We start from the raw sequence: 16,153 nt of genomic DNA on the forward strand, positions 1-16,153 counted from the left end.
CCGAGATGAGCCGCGTCCCCGAGAGCGCGTGCGCACTCCACTCGGAGCTTCGCATCCTCTCGAGCGCGCGCACGCGGCGCCCCTCTAACAGACATCTGTAGAGCTGCGGGCTGGTTGACACCCAACACATTTGCAAGGTTTTACAATCTGCGAGTGGAGCCGGTTTCCTCAAGGGTATTAGGTAACCCTTGGTGATTGAGGAAACAATTCGGTAGGGTGTTGAAACACGCTTGCTGCGCCATTTTCCCTAACACGGAGATACGTGCGCCTTTTTATCTGTCAGTTAAGTTCCCCGTCAGGTGAGCCCTGCAGATTCCTCCGTGGCCCCCAGCACTGACTCAGCGGAGGAGTCACTTGCTGGCCCACTACGTTGTAGGTCTGCCCGCTGGTCAGCCCGCGTTTTGGGTAAAGGTGCCTGCTATGCGTGGTCCCCACTAGGCGATCCCATATGCTTATTCAGCCACGGTTAAGTCCCCCCCCCCTGGGCGGACCCGTGTCTTCCCTCCCCGCTAACCACTAAATCTTTTGCTATGCGTACTCCCCCTTTTTAGGGCTAGTCCATATGTAAATTCTGCCATCTATCCCCCCTTGGGTAACGGATGGCCTCCGCAGCGTCCTCCCTATCGGGATTGCACGCTTCCCAACGTACTGTCGCAGGGCCGTGCAGAGACCATCCAAAGGGCATGTGCAGGAGAAATTTTTTGAAGAGCGGGGGGGGGGGGGGGGGGGGGTTGTTGTTGTTGCGCGCGTTCTGAAGAGCGGGGGGGAGGGGGGGTTTGGGGGGGGGGGGGTTGGTTGTTGTTGCGCGCGTTCTGAAGAGCGGTGTTGTCGCGCGCCTACTGAAGGGCGGGACTGAGGGTGTGCCGCGTCGCGGGGGCACTTTTGATCATTTTGGGAGGGCACTTTCTATCCAAGACTAAAAAGGCCATGTGCACTGCACAGGTTGAGCCCTATGTGTGCACGTGCCTGTACTGTCGTATTTTCCTAGAATTATCTAGATGCTCACGACTTCCCAAAAAATATATATAAATCCGTAAAACTTCTGTTGAAGTAGGATAAATTAGGGCCAGGGACACGTTGGAGGACCGCGCCCCCCATGATGTGGATGCGTCACGCTTGCTTGACTATCTCCTCATCGGGGGTGTTGGTAAGGTGCAGTCATTATGGCGCTTTCAATGGGCTCCCAATGCGTGGATTTTACAATCAAATCCACTTATAGTGCTGAAGTTCCCCCCGAAGGGGAACGTTCGAGGTTACTAGAGTAACCCTTCGTTCCCCGAGGAGGGGAACGGAAGCACTATACTCCGTCGCCATAATGACTGTCCCTTAGCTGTTGAAAGTCTCTTCAGCTTAAAAAGGATAGCGTCTGCTGCGCCAGGTGAGCTTATATACTCAGTTGATTGCTTATGCCGCTCACCTGCGCAGGCTTGCGCTGCCAATTCATTCTTAATTGGCCCGTTCAATACTCTTTCAGACGAGTAGCTTCTGAACCGAACCTCCCAATGCGTGGATTTTACAATCAAATCCACTTATAGTGCTTCCGTTCCCCTCCTCGGGGAACGAAGGGTTACTCTAGTAACCTCGAACGTTTGTTCTGTAGACTATCTGAAAAAAATGCCTAAAGGGGCTAATAATTTTGTCCTTAAAATGGTGTTTAAAAAAATAAAAACTGCTTTTATTTTAGCCCAAATAAAACAAATAGGACTTTCTCCTGAAGAAAAAAAATATTATCAGACATACTGTGAAAAATTCTTTGCTCTGTTAAACATAATTTGGGAAATATTTAAAAAAGAGAAAACAATTCAAAGAGGGGCTAATAATTCTGACTTCAACTGTATATCATCTCTCTGTGTTTTTAAATCCAGGTTAACAACGTATATTTTTGATTTGGCATTTTATCAGTGAGAATTGTTTGTTTTAGCTCTAATTTTATATCTTTCTCTCTGTTATTTGTATTGTGCAGCACACTGGTCAACCTTTGGTTGTGTTTAATAGTCCTATATAAATAAAATTGACATTGACATGACAAAAAAAAGTCAGGTCATCAGCACAACACACAAGCATCATATTGCCTGTAGTAAACTTGCACCCTGACCTGAGTGAAAGGGTGCAAGTTTACTAAGAGCAGTATGACATTGGCCTCTCAATATGACCTCTGAAGTCACATCGAAGTTTTCTATTTTGGACTTTGAACATCTCGAGACATGTATATGGAGAGCCAGAGTGCTAATATCTTTTTATTTGTATTTTGGAGAAGAATGGAGGTCTCAGGGGGTTAAACAACATCAGGGCGAAGTAATCATTTAATGAAATAATGTCTCATTTGCATATTTAACCAAAACAAATCATCCCATTCTTAATCAAACAACTGGGAAGTGTGTGATTTAGTCCTATTTCTTACTTTCATTTTTATTATGCAACAAGCAACCTCTCAAGACTTTTACTCTGCAGTGCTGATGGATTTGATATTTACCCACAGGACTCCTCCAGTGATGACTTCAGTGATACAGACAGTGAGAGCAACTTTCCCATCATGATCCCTCAAGATTACCTGGGTCTGGCTTTCTTCTCCATGCTCTGTTGTTTCTGGCCTCTGGGCATTGCTGCGTTCTATCTTTCCCAAAAGGTAAGAGTATGGTACATGTAGCCTTCCTATGATTAGTCCACAAGTTTTGATGTATATCTGGCATGTTGAACTTGCTTACCCAAAACACAAGAGTTCATGAAGTTCTTTTGATTTTTGTGTTTATCTTATATCAAATGTTTCACACATCTATATAATTCAATTCAGCTTTATTTGTAAAGCACTTTTACAATGTGGATTGTGTCAAAGCCGCTTCACATTAATGGTCATAGTAACTGGAACAGTGTAGTTTAGTTTTTTAGTGTTTAAGTTCAGTTCAGTTTAGCTCAGTTCAGTGTGATTTAAAATCATTACTGAGTTCAGACACTGAAGAGCAAATTCATCGATGCATAGCTCTACCAATCCTGAACCATGCGAGCCAGTGGTGACAGCGGATAGGGAAAAAAAACTTCACCTGATAGGAGAGTGAAGAAAAAACCTTGAGAGAACCAGACTCAGTTGGGCACGACCATTTTAATTTCTCCGCTGGCCAAAAGTCTTGTGCAGAGCTTCAGTCACCGCGGTGGAGGCTGGAAGATGGCCTCAGCGAAGACTCGTCTGTCCCTGGAGCTTCACTGGAATCAGACTCATGTTCTCCACTCCCCATGACCATCAGCGCAGCAGCAGCTCAGGATACGGCCTGGTCCCGGATATGGAAACCTTGGGATCATCTCGTCGCTGGTCTTGGATCCAATCAGTGACTCCGCATAATCTAAGGACCTCGGGATGAGTATCCCCAGGTGGAAATAGAGAATAGAGAGAATAATTAGCGTAGCTGCTGTTCATAGTGTATATAAACAAGATGCAGAAGCCTTTGTGGAAACCCACTAAGTGATGCATTGAGTGTATGCTGTACATCTGTCAATCTTGTCACAACCCACTTAGGTTATAAGTATAATCCAAAATATTGTGTTCTCCCAAATGTGTGCAACACATTAACTTCTTACGTGAGACAGCGTACTAGACATGAGCAGTGGAAAAACTGAACTAAAACATATATGTAAATATAACATTGCCAGAACACATTATTTAACACAAATGAATATGGAAATCAACTTGAAATCAACGTCAATTATGAAATATAGCTTTTACAGTAAAGGGCCAATGTTTAGGAAAATATATAGTTAAAAAAGCTTTGTTCACATATTATCAATACAGAAGTAGGAGGCACTCAAACACTTTAAGGGCACAGAATGTAACTTTTCTTATTAGAGGGCGCATATTTACAACAAACAAAATTGTAGTTTGATGATGCCGTCATTGAGTTGTGGGAGTTGTTGTCTTCATTACATCCTGTAGGACCTGTGCAAAATTCATGTTCATGGATGAGCCAAAGTATTCAAAACTCATGTATTTGACCTAACGTTGTGTCTATCATATTAACACACTCCCTCTGAAACTTTTGTCCGTCGAAAAAAAAAATCGAACTAGGAACACCATACAAGTGAAAAGCTAAATACAAAACACCGTTATTTGAGCAACAGATAAATTTCACAGTGTATAAAATAAATTCAGAATGTGGCGGACAGTTGAGAACCCCTATATGCTGGATTCAGTAACTGGAGAACCTCTCTGCTTGGTGTGTCTCCATGTATTTGGCATACTGAAATAGAAAGTGTTCTGATATAGAAAGCATGATCTGCATGTGGTCCATTGCTTCAACACGTCAACGTCCACCATATATTGCAATGTCTATAGGTACTGCCAGTCTCTGTTCAAGATTTGTTTACGTACGTGAATGTGTGAAGTATCACAAGGATGAATCAAAAATTAGCTGATTTCCTGAAATAAACTTTGCATTTCGGTATAATCATAGCACAGCTCTTTGATAATGAGCTGAACTTTCCTTCCTCAATGCAGTATTGGATGAACACAACATGTAGCCTATTCCTTTTTCTTCTTTTACTTTGGAGAAGAGAGAACAGAGTACTACTGCTTACTGACTCTGAAATGTTTCTCGTTTTTTTTTATAATGGAAAAATTAATATGCATCAGACTCAGTGTGCTAGGATTTTTTACGAGATGACTATGAATGGCATACAAATGCAAACAAAAAAAAATCATACAAGAATTTCGGACTTCAGTGTGCAAAGTCCTTAAGACTGAAAGCCGTAGCGGTGTAATGAGAGCAGTGAAGCAATTACTGATGACAATCGTAATTTGGCATGAAAGCAGCTAAGCTTTTATTATAGTATGGTCGGCAACTTACTGGTTGTGATCAAGTGGGGAAGAAGCAGTGCTGTTTTATTATGCTAAATACATTTTAAGTTCTGTTAAAATGCTTCCCTGTGCTGTGCTGCTGAAAATTGGAAATCAAGAGCCTATGATGTTAATAGTAGGTTCATGAGTGACCGAAATATAAAGACTCTTTAAGTGGTTTTAGAATATTTTAATGACAAAAATCTTACAAATTGTTCCTTAAAATAGACTCTTGGTCGACAGTGCTATTATTATTATTCTTATACTCAAAACTGTTACAGTAAAACAAGGAAGACAAAGATAATTATATCTTTAAGAGTATTTATTTGTGCAATGCAATAAATGCTGAGAGTTGAAGCAGGTAAGCGTTGTAGCAGAGGGAGAGTGATCTCACACACAGTTCAAATGGTAAATATCAGATCCTCAGTATTACACCAACAAAGCTTTAGTCACTTTCTTTAAGCAGGTATGTTTACATCCACAGGAGAAGGACATCCACGGAAGAGTACAAAGAGGAAGAGGGAGAGCCGATGATGAGAACCATCTGACTTTGATTCCAGCCGGTAAGTGAATGAAGGAGGTGAGTTTATATAGTGCATGGGTGATTGCAGGTGCAGGTGCAGGTGCGGTGATCAGTAATCAGGTGATTGTTCACGGGTTTGGTGAGTGGTTGATGGTGAGGGAGAGCGGTGATTGGTGCTGCAGGAATGAGCCGAGGGTATGACAGTACCCCCACCCACTCCACAGGTGACTCCAGGCACCCTAGACCACTGGCGCGGAGGACCACGCCCTCAGGAAGCTGGGTGTTCTGGTGTCGGTGGTGAAATGCCTTACGGAGTGTCGGATCCAGGGTGTCCATGGACGTCCAGGACGTTGTCAACTCTGGCATCAGCTGCGTCTACCTCCATAACAAAGAGCAGAGTGGGATCTGGATGTTGGAGGATGGGAGCTGTAGTGAACACAAAGTTGTTCAAAGGCTTGGCGTGCATCAGGGGTTTCAAGAAAGTGTGCGATGACCGCCTTTAAGGAGGGAGGTTAAGGGAGTTGGAGGCTGTAGTTCTTTTTAAAGTGTCAGTAAATGTTGGCGAACCCCAGAAACCTTTGCAGTTCTTTCAGGGTTTTTGGTTCGTCCCATCGTCCACTTTGCCTGCTTCCATACTGATCCCTTAAGTGGTGATCATGTATCCAAGGTTTTGTGGAGTTCACATTTACCCTTTTCTCTGCTTTCAGAAAAAGGTGGTTTTCACAGAGACGGTGGAGGAACTTCTGTGCATAAGACTGGTGTTCTATCATGTTACGGAAGTAGATTAAGATGTCATCTATACAATTGTGAAACAATGGAGGAAGTCTCAGAAGATTTTGTTTCATTCGTTTTCCATCAGTCTCTTTCTCGGATATGGATCAGGTTGTATGCACTTCAGAGGTCAAGGGCCTTAGTCCTCCATCCTTCTTTGCTACAAAAAAAAAAAAACGCTCGAAGCAGATGGAGAAGTGGATGGTCTGATGAACCCCTGACAAAGAGACTTGTCGATATAATTCTTTATCGCCTCATGCTCAGGACGGGAAAGAGGGTGGATCCTTCCCTACGGTAGTTTGCCGTCTGGCAGCTGGTCGTTGCTTCATTCCCAGGACCGATGTGGGGGTAACAGTGTGGCTCAATCCTTGCTGAAGATGTCGAGATAGGGAGTGTTGATGGCCAGAATGGAGACTGCGGAGGAGTGGTAAGGATTTTCTATGGTGGTGGCGTGAATGGAGAGGGAATCCAGGTGTGGAGTGTGAACAACAGGAGGAGCAGTGTAACCATGATTGGTGCATGATGCACTCCAACCCAGGATTACTCTAGTGCTCTAGTTGATGCTGGAATGATGCTTTGCGGGCCAGGGTCTGCCCAGAATTACGTCAACATTGGCTCGGGGAAGGATGAGTAAAGCATATTTTTCTGAATGGTTAAGAGGAGACTGGATGATTAATTCCTTTGTTCATCAGGATATCTTGCTATTGTCTAATGGTGAGTTTTGTATGGTGGTTATCTGGTATTGAACTTCATTATGCACAGAGGGGATATGATGTTTAGTAATGAAGTGAGAAGACATGAAGTTATCAGCCGCTCCAGAATCCACCAACACATGTATGGGGATAGTACGAGAATTCACAATTTGTTGAGCTTTAATATAAGGTGTATGGGATACTGATGGAGTAAGTGTAACTTGAATCACCATTAGACGAGGCGGGCGGACTGGGCAGCTGGAAATGAGGTGAGTTTGTTCTCCACAGTAGAGGCAGAGTCGGTTGCGAATTCGTCATTGTCGTTTAGAGGTGTCAAGGCATTCGTAATCATGGGTTCTTCCATATCCTGTGGTGGTGATGGAGTTCTGATGGGTAAAACATGATTGGCAAACGATGAGGTAGGTCAGGCTGATAGGTGTTGAGATATACTGATGGCTTTTTTAATAAAAGTTTCCAAATTAGCACTGTCATCATAAATCACCATCTGTTTGCGGATTTACAGTTTTAGACCTTTATGGTAAGCAGCGAGGAGGGCCACTTGATTTCAGCCACTGCTAGCAGCAAGTGCTCAGAAGTGCAGGGTGAATTGTGGTGTTACCTTGGTGTAGAGTGATCAATTCATCGTCCACAGAGAGGGGGGTGAGTGGGACAGCGAACACCTCTTTAAAGTTGTTGTTAAAGGACTGGTAGGTGGCCATCACTGGAGTGCTGGTATTCCATAGAGCAGGGGTCACCAATCTCGGTCCTGGAGGGCCGGTGTCCCTGCAGGGTTTAGCTCCAACTTGCCTCAACACACCTGCCTGGATGTTTTAAGTATACCTAGTAAGACCTTGAGCTAAAATCTAGTAAGACCTTGTTGGAGCTAAAATCTGCAGAACACCGGCCCTCCAGGAACAAGTTTAGTGACCACTGCCATAGAGCATCCGCCCACTTTAGAGCTCGTCCTGAAAGAAGGGAAATCATAAAAGCAACCCTCAACACTTCACTGGGAAACTGATGAGCATTAGCCTCAATATAGAGAGAGCATTGTTGGAGAAAACGGGGTGAGCGAGCAGCGTGCTTGTGATGACAACAGGGTTGGCATTAGCGCTCAGGGGAGTGGTAGGTAAGGTTTGCCACATGGGATGCACCATTCCAGCAAACAGATCCAGAGAGCTTTCAGTCAGAGCAGTGCTAGTCTTCATTAGCCTCTTTAGACTTTTCTTTAGGCTGGAATACTGTCTCGGTCACACAACAAAGACAAAGATGATTATATCTTTAAGGGTATTTATTTACGCAATGCAACAAATCCTGAGAGATGAAGCAGGTAAGTGGTGTAATAGAGGGAGAGTGATCTCACACACAGTTCAAATGGTAAGTTTCAGATCTTTTATTACACCAACCAAGCTTATGTCGCTTCCCTTAAGCAGGTGTGTTTGCATTAACAGGTAAAGAAGGACATCCATGGAAGAGTAAAATGAGGAAGAGGGAGAGCCGATGAGGAGAATCATTTAATTTTGATTCCAACCGGTGAGTAAATAAAGAAGGTGAGTTTATATAGTGCATGGATGATTGCAGGTGCAGGTGCAGATGCGAGTGATCAATAATCAGGTGATTGTTCATGGTTGTGGTGAGTGGTGAATGGTGTGGGAGAGTGGTGATTGGAGCTGCAGGAACGAGCCGAGGGTGTGAAAATAACCTTGTACAATTATATAAATTTGAAGAATTCTAATGTTATGTGCTCAGTGGAATTTTATGAAACGTGCAAATAATCAATGGGAGAAAACAGACCAAAATGTTGACTTATTGAGTAGACACTAATCATAAGCTTATAAGTCTATTATATAAAGGACTGCAGTAGTGAGCTCTATTCTCTCACAATACACTCCTTAAGAACTTTGAAATATACAGAATGACTGTATTAATGACCCCAAATCAAATTAAAATTAATGTGATAGATTGATGGGTTCTCTTCATCAGTTTACATTACCTGTGACCAGTGGTGGACAGTATTCATGTATTTTGACTTTACTACTGTACTTAAGAACATATGTTTGTACTTCATAAGAGTCTTTTATTATGGGAAACTTTTACTTTTTCTCCACTACAATCCAAAACAAAACATTATGCCTTTTACTTCATTATTTCCTGCTTATTTGAAGCTCATTTAAAGGTTATTCTGGAGGAAGAAATTGTCATCTGATCAGAGATGAATTAGTCGGCTCACAAATTGGACTGAACAGTGGGTGGCCATCATTGGACTGGTGGTATTCCATAGAGCATCCGCCCACTGTACAGCTCGTCCTGTAAGAAGGGAAATAATGAAAGCAATCTTCAACACTTCATTGGGAAACTGATGAGCATTAGCATCAATATATTTGTGAACTTAACTGACAACTCATTGATTCAAGTGATTTGTTCAGAGTGAGTTTCCATTAAATTGCTCGCTGATTCAAATGATCTGATCAGAGTGAGTCTCTATTAAATGATTCACTGACTACAAACTGAGCCACATGGGGTTCAGTTCAGCATGTGAATGTGATTTCACATGTTTTCAGGAATGATCAGTCATCAGTAGGGCCAGACAGAATCTGTGGTCATTTTTTGCAAATTCAGAACATTTTTTTTTTTTTTTAATCTGCACATTTTTGCTGAATATTTTTTAGGAATATCATAACTAAAAACCTAATTTATGAAATAAAAAATAATAAATTTTTAACTTTTATTTAATGTTTACAATGCAAGTCAAATTAGACCAGGTAAATTAGTAAGCAAAGCAACTATCTACTAAAAGACTATTTTAACTATCTACTATATACTATTTATATATCACAGTAATATTACTGAAATTAATTAAAAACTGAATAAATATTAAGTCAAATACATTTACACCAGTAAATAAGTAGTAAAAACTCTGCGGATTTCTGCATGCGTAGATTTCGTGTGGGCCTAGTCATCAGTAACTATGACTTTGACTTTTGTACTTTCGTACTTTGACTTAAAGTGCACTTATTTTACCCCTTTTTCAAGATTAAGGATTTAGTATTTCGTGTCTCCAGAATGTGTCTGTAAATTTTAGCTTAAAACACCCATCAGATTATTTATTATACCTTTCAGATTATTGAGATTTTCTGCTCTTAACACAATGTAGCTGTTGTTGCCTGTGCCTTTAATGTTAGTACTCCTCGCCCACTTTTCCCATGTGCCTGTCAGAGTGTGCCTGAGTCAGATATTGTTGGGTGGACCACAGTCCTACATCACGCTGCGGTGGGCCTCAAAATGGGAGGGATTTGGATCCTATTTTAACGTCAGGAAATTTTAAAAAAAGAGACGTTTTGTCTTTATATCACCCCGATACGACACACAATACCTGCAAACAGTTCTGTCTAAACAGATTTTCATCATAAGTGCTCTTTAATATTGAAAATGAAGACTTTATCCTTCTACTGGAGTAATATTTTATAAGGTTATGTGTGCTTTACCTCAAGTACCTAAATTGTGGAATGTGTCCACCTCTGTTTGTAACAGACAGACAGACAGACAGACAGACAGACAGAGTCTAAAGGGCAGATGGACCGAAAGTGACAGAGATTAGCTGCTAATCTCAAGTCTAGAGCTCTTTTAGGAGTGAATGTGAACATTATGGAATCATACCTGAAGGTTTAGACAGGATTACACTGAGATTTACAGGATTATGCCACCAGTGAATCAAAGTTCCAAACAAAAGAATAATACAAGTCAAAGCCATTTGCATTACAGCTTTTGTCTCATCCTCAGACAGACCCACAAACCATTTACTGACCACCGGATGTAATGTTTGAACAACTTCAACTCTCTAATCTGATTGCCTTCCTATTTCCACAGGGTGTTGCTTTTTCCATACATTATGGAACTTGTATACAGTTTAAAGGACTTTTTTTCAATGGATGTGGCAAAGCAAATGTTCAGCCCACACAGCTGACGAGACTCTGATCAATGGGTTTCATTCAGACTTTAATTAGTGTCATAATGAGAGACCTCCGGTGATTGATTTCCAATGAAACAGGAGGTGTTGTCTCGAATGAGGAGATCAAAGGTAAAAAGAGAAGGGAAACAACTAAAAGAAAGGATAGTGTAATAATGCACTGTTGAAATAATAGTTCACCCAAAAATGAAAATTTGCCCTAAACTTAAACTTTTTTTTTTTTTTGCTTTTAGCTAAAGACAGTCTGCATAGTTTTAAATTGTATTGAAATTTTGTGAAACCTAATTAGCTTATTGAAATTAATTAGAGTATCATAAAAAAATTGTCATTGCTTTTTGATCATATAAATTTTTTTACAAGGTGTAAAATATGCGTGCTTTTGAACAATCCTATGTGAAAGCTACTGTAATTCCTGTAGTCATATGAGAGAGAGCAGAGGAATGTCCATCATTCACTATGATTAATACTGTTTACCTTCTCTCTTCTCCGCTTCAGACAAACAAAGCGTCAGCACAAGGAGATTTCCAGGGTGCCAGTGCAGCTTCTCGGCAGGCTCTGTGGCTCTCCATCCTTTCAATCGTGTTCGGCATCATCACTTACATCTGTGCCATCGCTGCCCTGATCTCCTATTTGTCTGGAAAACCACCTTAAGACTACTGCATTGGTATCTTCTCTCAATTCTTCCAGAAACACACTTCCCTGGTTCTTAATCACACAAACCGCTGCTCTTTACATACTCACATTCATTTACACCTCTGGAAAAGTACAATTGACTTGGAGAGACTTGGTTTTCTGGATATATATATATATATTTTTTTTTTTTTTTTTTTTTTTTTTTTGCTGAAATTGCTTTATATGTGTCAAATTATGATTGTGACTAGGGCTGCACAATATGTATATTGTTTTCAAACAGTATATGCTCTAAATTACAATTTTATTTGAAACTTGGAAATGTTATCAGAATAAAACATATATTAATATTTTACAACCACTCCATACCTAATAAATCCAGTAAATCAAAAGAAAAGGGAAACAATTTAGCAAAAATAATGTTACAGTATTTTTCAACTGTACTATTTTATTCTTAAAGGGGTGGTCCAGAGTGTATTTTTGAAGCTTGGCTGTGTTCATGAGATGCAAAGCAATGTGTGCTCATGCTTCATTTGTAGAAAACCTTGTTATTTATTCATGTAACTTACTTTGATTACATACTGCTACTCAGCTAGCAGGAAAATGACCCTCAAGAGGCTCTGATTGGTCAGATAACATAATGTCCTGGGATTCACAGATTGGCTTCACATCATCAAGCAATTCAAGCAATCGCTATTGCACTGTGTAAATACTCAGTCAGATTAGCTGTTAGCTGTATCAGTTTGTACGGAGGACACAGCTGAACCTTACATCAGCTTTCAAAAATAAAATCTGACAAGTGTTTTTCACATGTATTTGGAATAAGCACGTGTAAGTAATATGAAACATTAACATGTCTATTGTGAGTGTATTATTTGAGATGTAGAACGCATGGAAAGTGGCAGCATAAAGACACTGCAGTGCTGCTAACGTTTGTGGGTGTTTACGACGGTTTGACTGATAGAATTTCCCATTGTTTGCATATTTGTTCACGCCCTAGCTATACCAACCATTAACGCTAGAAACTGTGCATGTAATAGATCAATTTAAACATACAAAAATACTTTCAGGCTGTGGCTCACAGTCCACAGCTTCGTCGGTTGGTGGAGTTTTTAGACGAATCCAGCACTGAACTGGGAGAGATTTTAAAAGCTGTCCTTTGTCAAATGCTAGCTATATATATATATATATATATATATATATATATATATATATATATATATATATATATATATATTTTTTTTTTTTTTTTTTTTTTTATTCTCTGGAACATAATTAAAGTTAAATTGTAAGCACTTCTTTCTTTGTGTCATGCCGTTTGGAAGCCCAAATACAAAAACAGAAAAAGCTCTGTGAAAAAAACAGCGTTTGGATGCCATTTTAGCTTTCTCTGCTACTTTACAGCACTACAGATCCACTAGCCACGCCCCTTCGCTGCACAGGGTGTATGCGTGTGGTGAATGCCCATAACCTGAAGCAATTATTATCTCACTAGCCCGGGTGAATTTTTTTGTAGTGCTCAAACTTTGTTCGCTGTAGGCTTTGCTTAGCTAACTTTGCAAAATCCAATGTCTCCCTTTGCATTGAACTTTGAACATATTACATTCAGAGATGTTGTTTAAGTTCACACAGCTACATTACACATCAACTAAAGTTTAAAATATGATATCATAGTGGACCTCCCCTTTAAAGGCATAATTCACCTGAAATTAAACGTTTACACCCTCAAGTGGTTACAAATCTTTATAAGTTTCATTCTACTGCTCTACACACAAGATGATATGTTGAAGATTGTTGGAAACCTGTATCAATTGTAGGAAAAACAATTCCTATGGATGTCAATGGTTACAAGTTTCAAGCTTTCTTCTTTTGTGTTCAACAGAACAATTCAACAAGTGAAATATGCGTAAGTGGTGACAAAATATTTAGTTTTGAACAAACTATCACTTTATATCTACATTTGCAAATGTAAAATTATCAAGCTTTGATTCTAATTGGTTGACAGTAAAGGTTGAAGGTTAAAGCGCTGAGACTATATAAAACTACATGTGTTTTGATTATCTCTGGAAGTGGTTGAAGATGGACAATCTCGACATTTTAAAGCTGTCTTTAATGGCATCCACAACATGCATTTTAATACCAGGTATAAACAGGCTCTGTGCAAGGAACGGTACTGTCCAATTATCTTTAGATATAATATATAATAATAACGTATACAGAGCACATACTGTTCATTAAAAACATTGGCAACACTTTAAAGTACTAATTTCCCATTATTACCTTCTGGTTTCTTTTCTGCCTAATTGGTCATTTATTAGTACTTATTCCACTCGGAAGACCTAACTAAAACAGTCGACTTGGCGGATATTTATGTATATTTTGATTGTATATATTGTGCAGCCCTAGTTGTGTCACCCACATAGGTATTTCTGCTTTTGTATAAATTGACAAGAAAGGGAGAAACTGAGGCCTTAAGGGCTTGTTATAGAAGGTAACTCGACAAGGACATTAAGATCAGGAGATCACAACGGACTCGGCTGCGACAACTCCAGGACGTGCCCTCAGAGACACATGACTTCAGCAAACTGGGTCATTCTCTATCTGAGCTCTAAAAAATTGGTCATTGAACCACCCTCCAAACTGAAAACAGCACAGTGAAAGACTTCAGAACTCAGTTGGAGATTGCCAAAAACAAGCGCAAGTTCAGACAGATTCTGCAAATATGAGGATGCAAAGCAAGTTTGCACAGACAAAGCTCATAGGCAAATGGGGAAACACACACACATACACACACACACACACACACATATACTGCAGCTTCCACTGAGTCATGCTGTTATGAGAAGCTTGTCCTGCAGGACTCTATTCATAGCTTGATAAATGTAGACTGTCCTTTTTCCCAACTACCATCAAAACTGTATGGAGACGCTTCATAGTCATAATTGTTCATAGTACGCCATACCTGCAAACTCTGGATCAATCCAGAAATCACAAAAAGAGAATTGATCCTTTAAAAAATGTAATAAAAGTCACCATGACTGCCATTTTTGTCTTATTTTTTACCCATATCTAAGATAAGTTAACACATTTCTAATGTTCGAGTGGCAAAATTTAAAGGGTTAGTTCACCCAAAAAGGGACATAAAAATGTAATGTGCACCTTGATGATCTGAGGACAATGTTTTTACAGGTTTATTTATTACTGCTCTTGGAGTAATTGGAAAGTTGAAGTACCTAAGTCACATGGAATGTTTTGACAATGTTTTTCTTTTCACTCAGATTTAATCTAAAATATTTCAATTTGTGTTGTAAAGATAAATGGTCTAAAAAGGTCTACAAGGTCTGAGGGGATTTGAACAAGCAATTAATAATAGAATTACAATTTTTAGGTGAAATAACCCTTTAAGATGAAATTGAATTTCTGATCAGAATGTTCTTTTAAAATAAATACTATGAGGAAATCCCACTTGATATAAATTGCTGTGGTAAAATGTTTGTTGTGTAATTTTTTTTTCTTAATGGGGATAGTGACATTGTTTCACGAATTCTGATTATTACATTATTTGAAAAAAGATGTTTCAGGAGTCTTTCATTGGGTTTAACAGCATTTTTTTTTTTTTTTTTTACAAGAATTACACTAAAACGTGTTGGTAAATGGAAATCAAATGTGATACATTTTTCAAGAACTGAAACATTATTAAGAACTTACAATAATTTAGGCAGATGTGAATCCCAGCGACTGACTTCATTAGAGTAGTTCTAAAGTTTTAGTTTTGAAATAAGTTGTCGGGTGCAGTTTAGTAAATGTCACAAATTAGTTTCTAAATTCTACATGTATTCCCTTTAAAAGAACTAAACTACTGAATATCATTAGAAACTACCATTAGAATACCATTATACAAAGGTATAATGAAAACCAAATGCCTTCTAAGATTCTATCTAAGGGATAGTTTACTCAAAAATTAAACTGTGGTTCTAAACGTTTATGAGTTTGCTTGTTTTTCTATTTAACCAAAAAAAAAATATTCTGAAGAATGTTGAAAACTGGTAGCCATTGTATATCATAGTAGGAAAAAAGATACTATGGAAGTAAATTGCTACTGGATTATGACATTTTTCAAAATCTCTTCCAGGGCATCCGCTCTGTCTTAAAAAGTCTAAAAATGCCTTAAATTTAAAAACTTAAATTTTTAGGCCTTAAAATGTCTCAAGTACACTGACATGTTGAGTTGTAGGTCTTAAATCGTTTTTTTTTAAAGATCTTAATTTTGCTTTGTCCCAAAAAAAAAAAAAGATTCACAAATTATTTCTTGGATTTACATTTAAATATTCAATGTTAAGTAATCAATTTATTTGGGCTGAATGTAAATAAACAAATTAAGTAGAACATTACTAAATTTAATTTTATTTGTTTAAATTCAACACATATAAATTGTTTGCAACGATTTTGCAGACATAATTTTTTTCAGTGAAGTAAAGCTACTCAGTTTAGGCAGACATCCATCCAATGATCAACAATACATCTAAAAAAAAAAAAAAAAAAAATATATATATATATATATATATATATATATATATATATATATATATATATATATATATATATATATATATATATATATATATATATATATATATATTTATTTTTATTGCAAAGAGATACAATTTACAATAGTTGTTAGACATTTTTACATCAAATTCCCCAAATGAAATAAAAAATTTTATGAAAAAAAAAAAATTCTAATGATAATA

At 38.8% G+C, this 16,153-nt stretch overlaps 1 protein-coding gene across 5 annotated transcripts in view; it reads left to right on the top strand.

The window, feature by feature from the left end:
- tmem91 (transmembrane protein 91) overlaps nt 1-11,790 on the top strand; it is a 71,136-nt gene extending 59,346 nt beyond the window's left edge. For 3 of the 5 annotated variants that reach the window (XM_073930002.1, XM_009293788.5, XM_068214926.2), the window contains 2 exons: nt 2,480-2,626; nt 11,268-11,790. In XM_073930002.1, coding sequence (XP_073786103.1) covers nt 2,480-2,626; nt 11,268-11,423 — 303 coding nt within the window. In that variant the 3' untranslated portion in view covers nt 11,424-11,790. Of the gene's footprint in view, nt 1-2,479; nt 2,627-5,306; nt 5,386-5,569; nt 6,278-8,256; nt 8,431-11,267 lie in introns of those variants that run through there. The other 2 variants (XM_009293789.5, XM_073930003.1) reach the window with 2 other exon arrangements.
- The last annotated feature ends 4,363 nt before the right edge of the window (nt 11,791-16,153 follow it).

The sequence above is a fragment of the Danio rerio genome, chromosome 18 (assembly GCF_049306965.1).
Source record: "Danio rerio strain Tuebingen ecotype United States chromosome 18, GRCz12tu, whole genome shotgun sequence".
NCBI classification, from domain to species: Eukaryota; Metazoa; Chordata; class Actinopteri; order Cypriniformes; family Danionidae; genus Danio; species Danio rerio.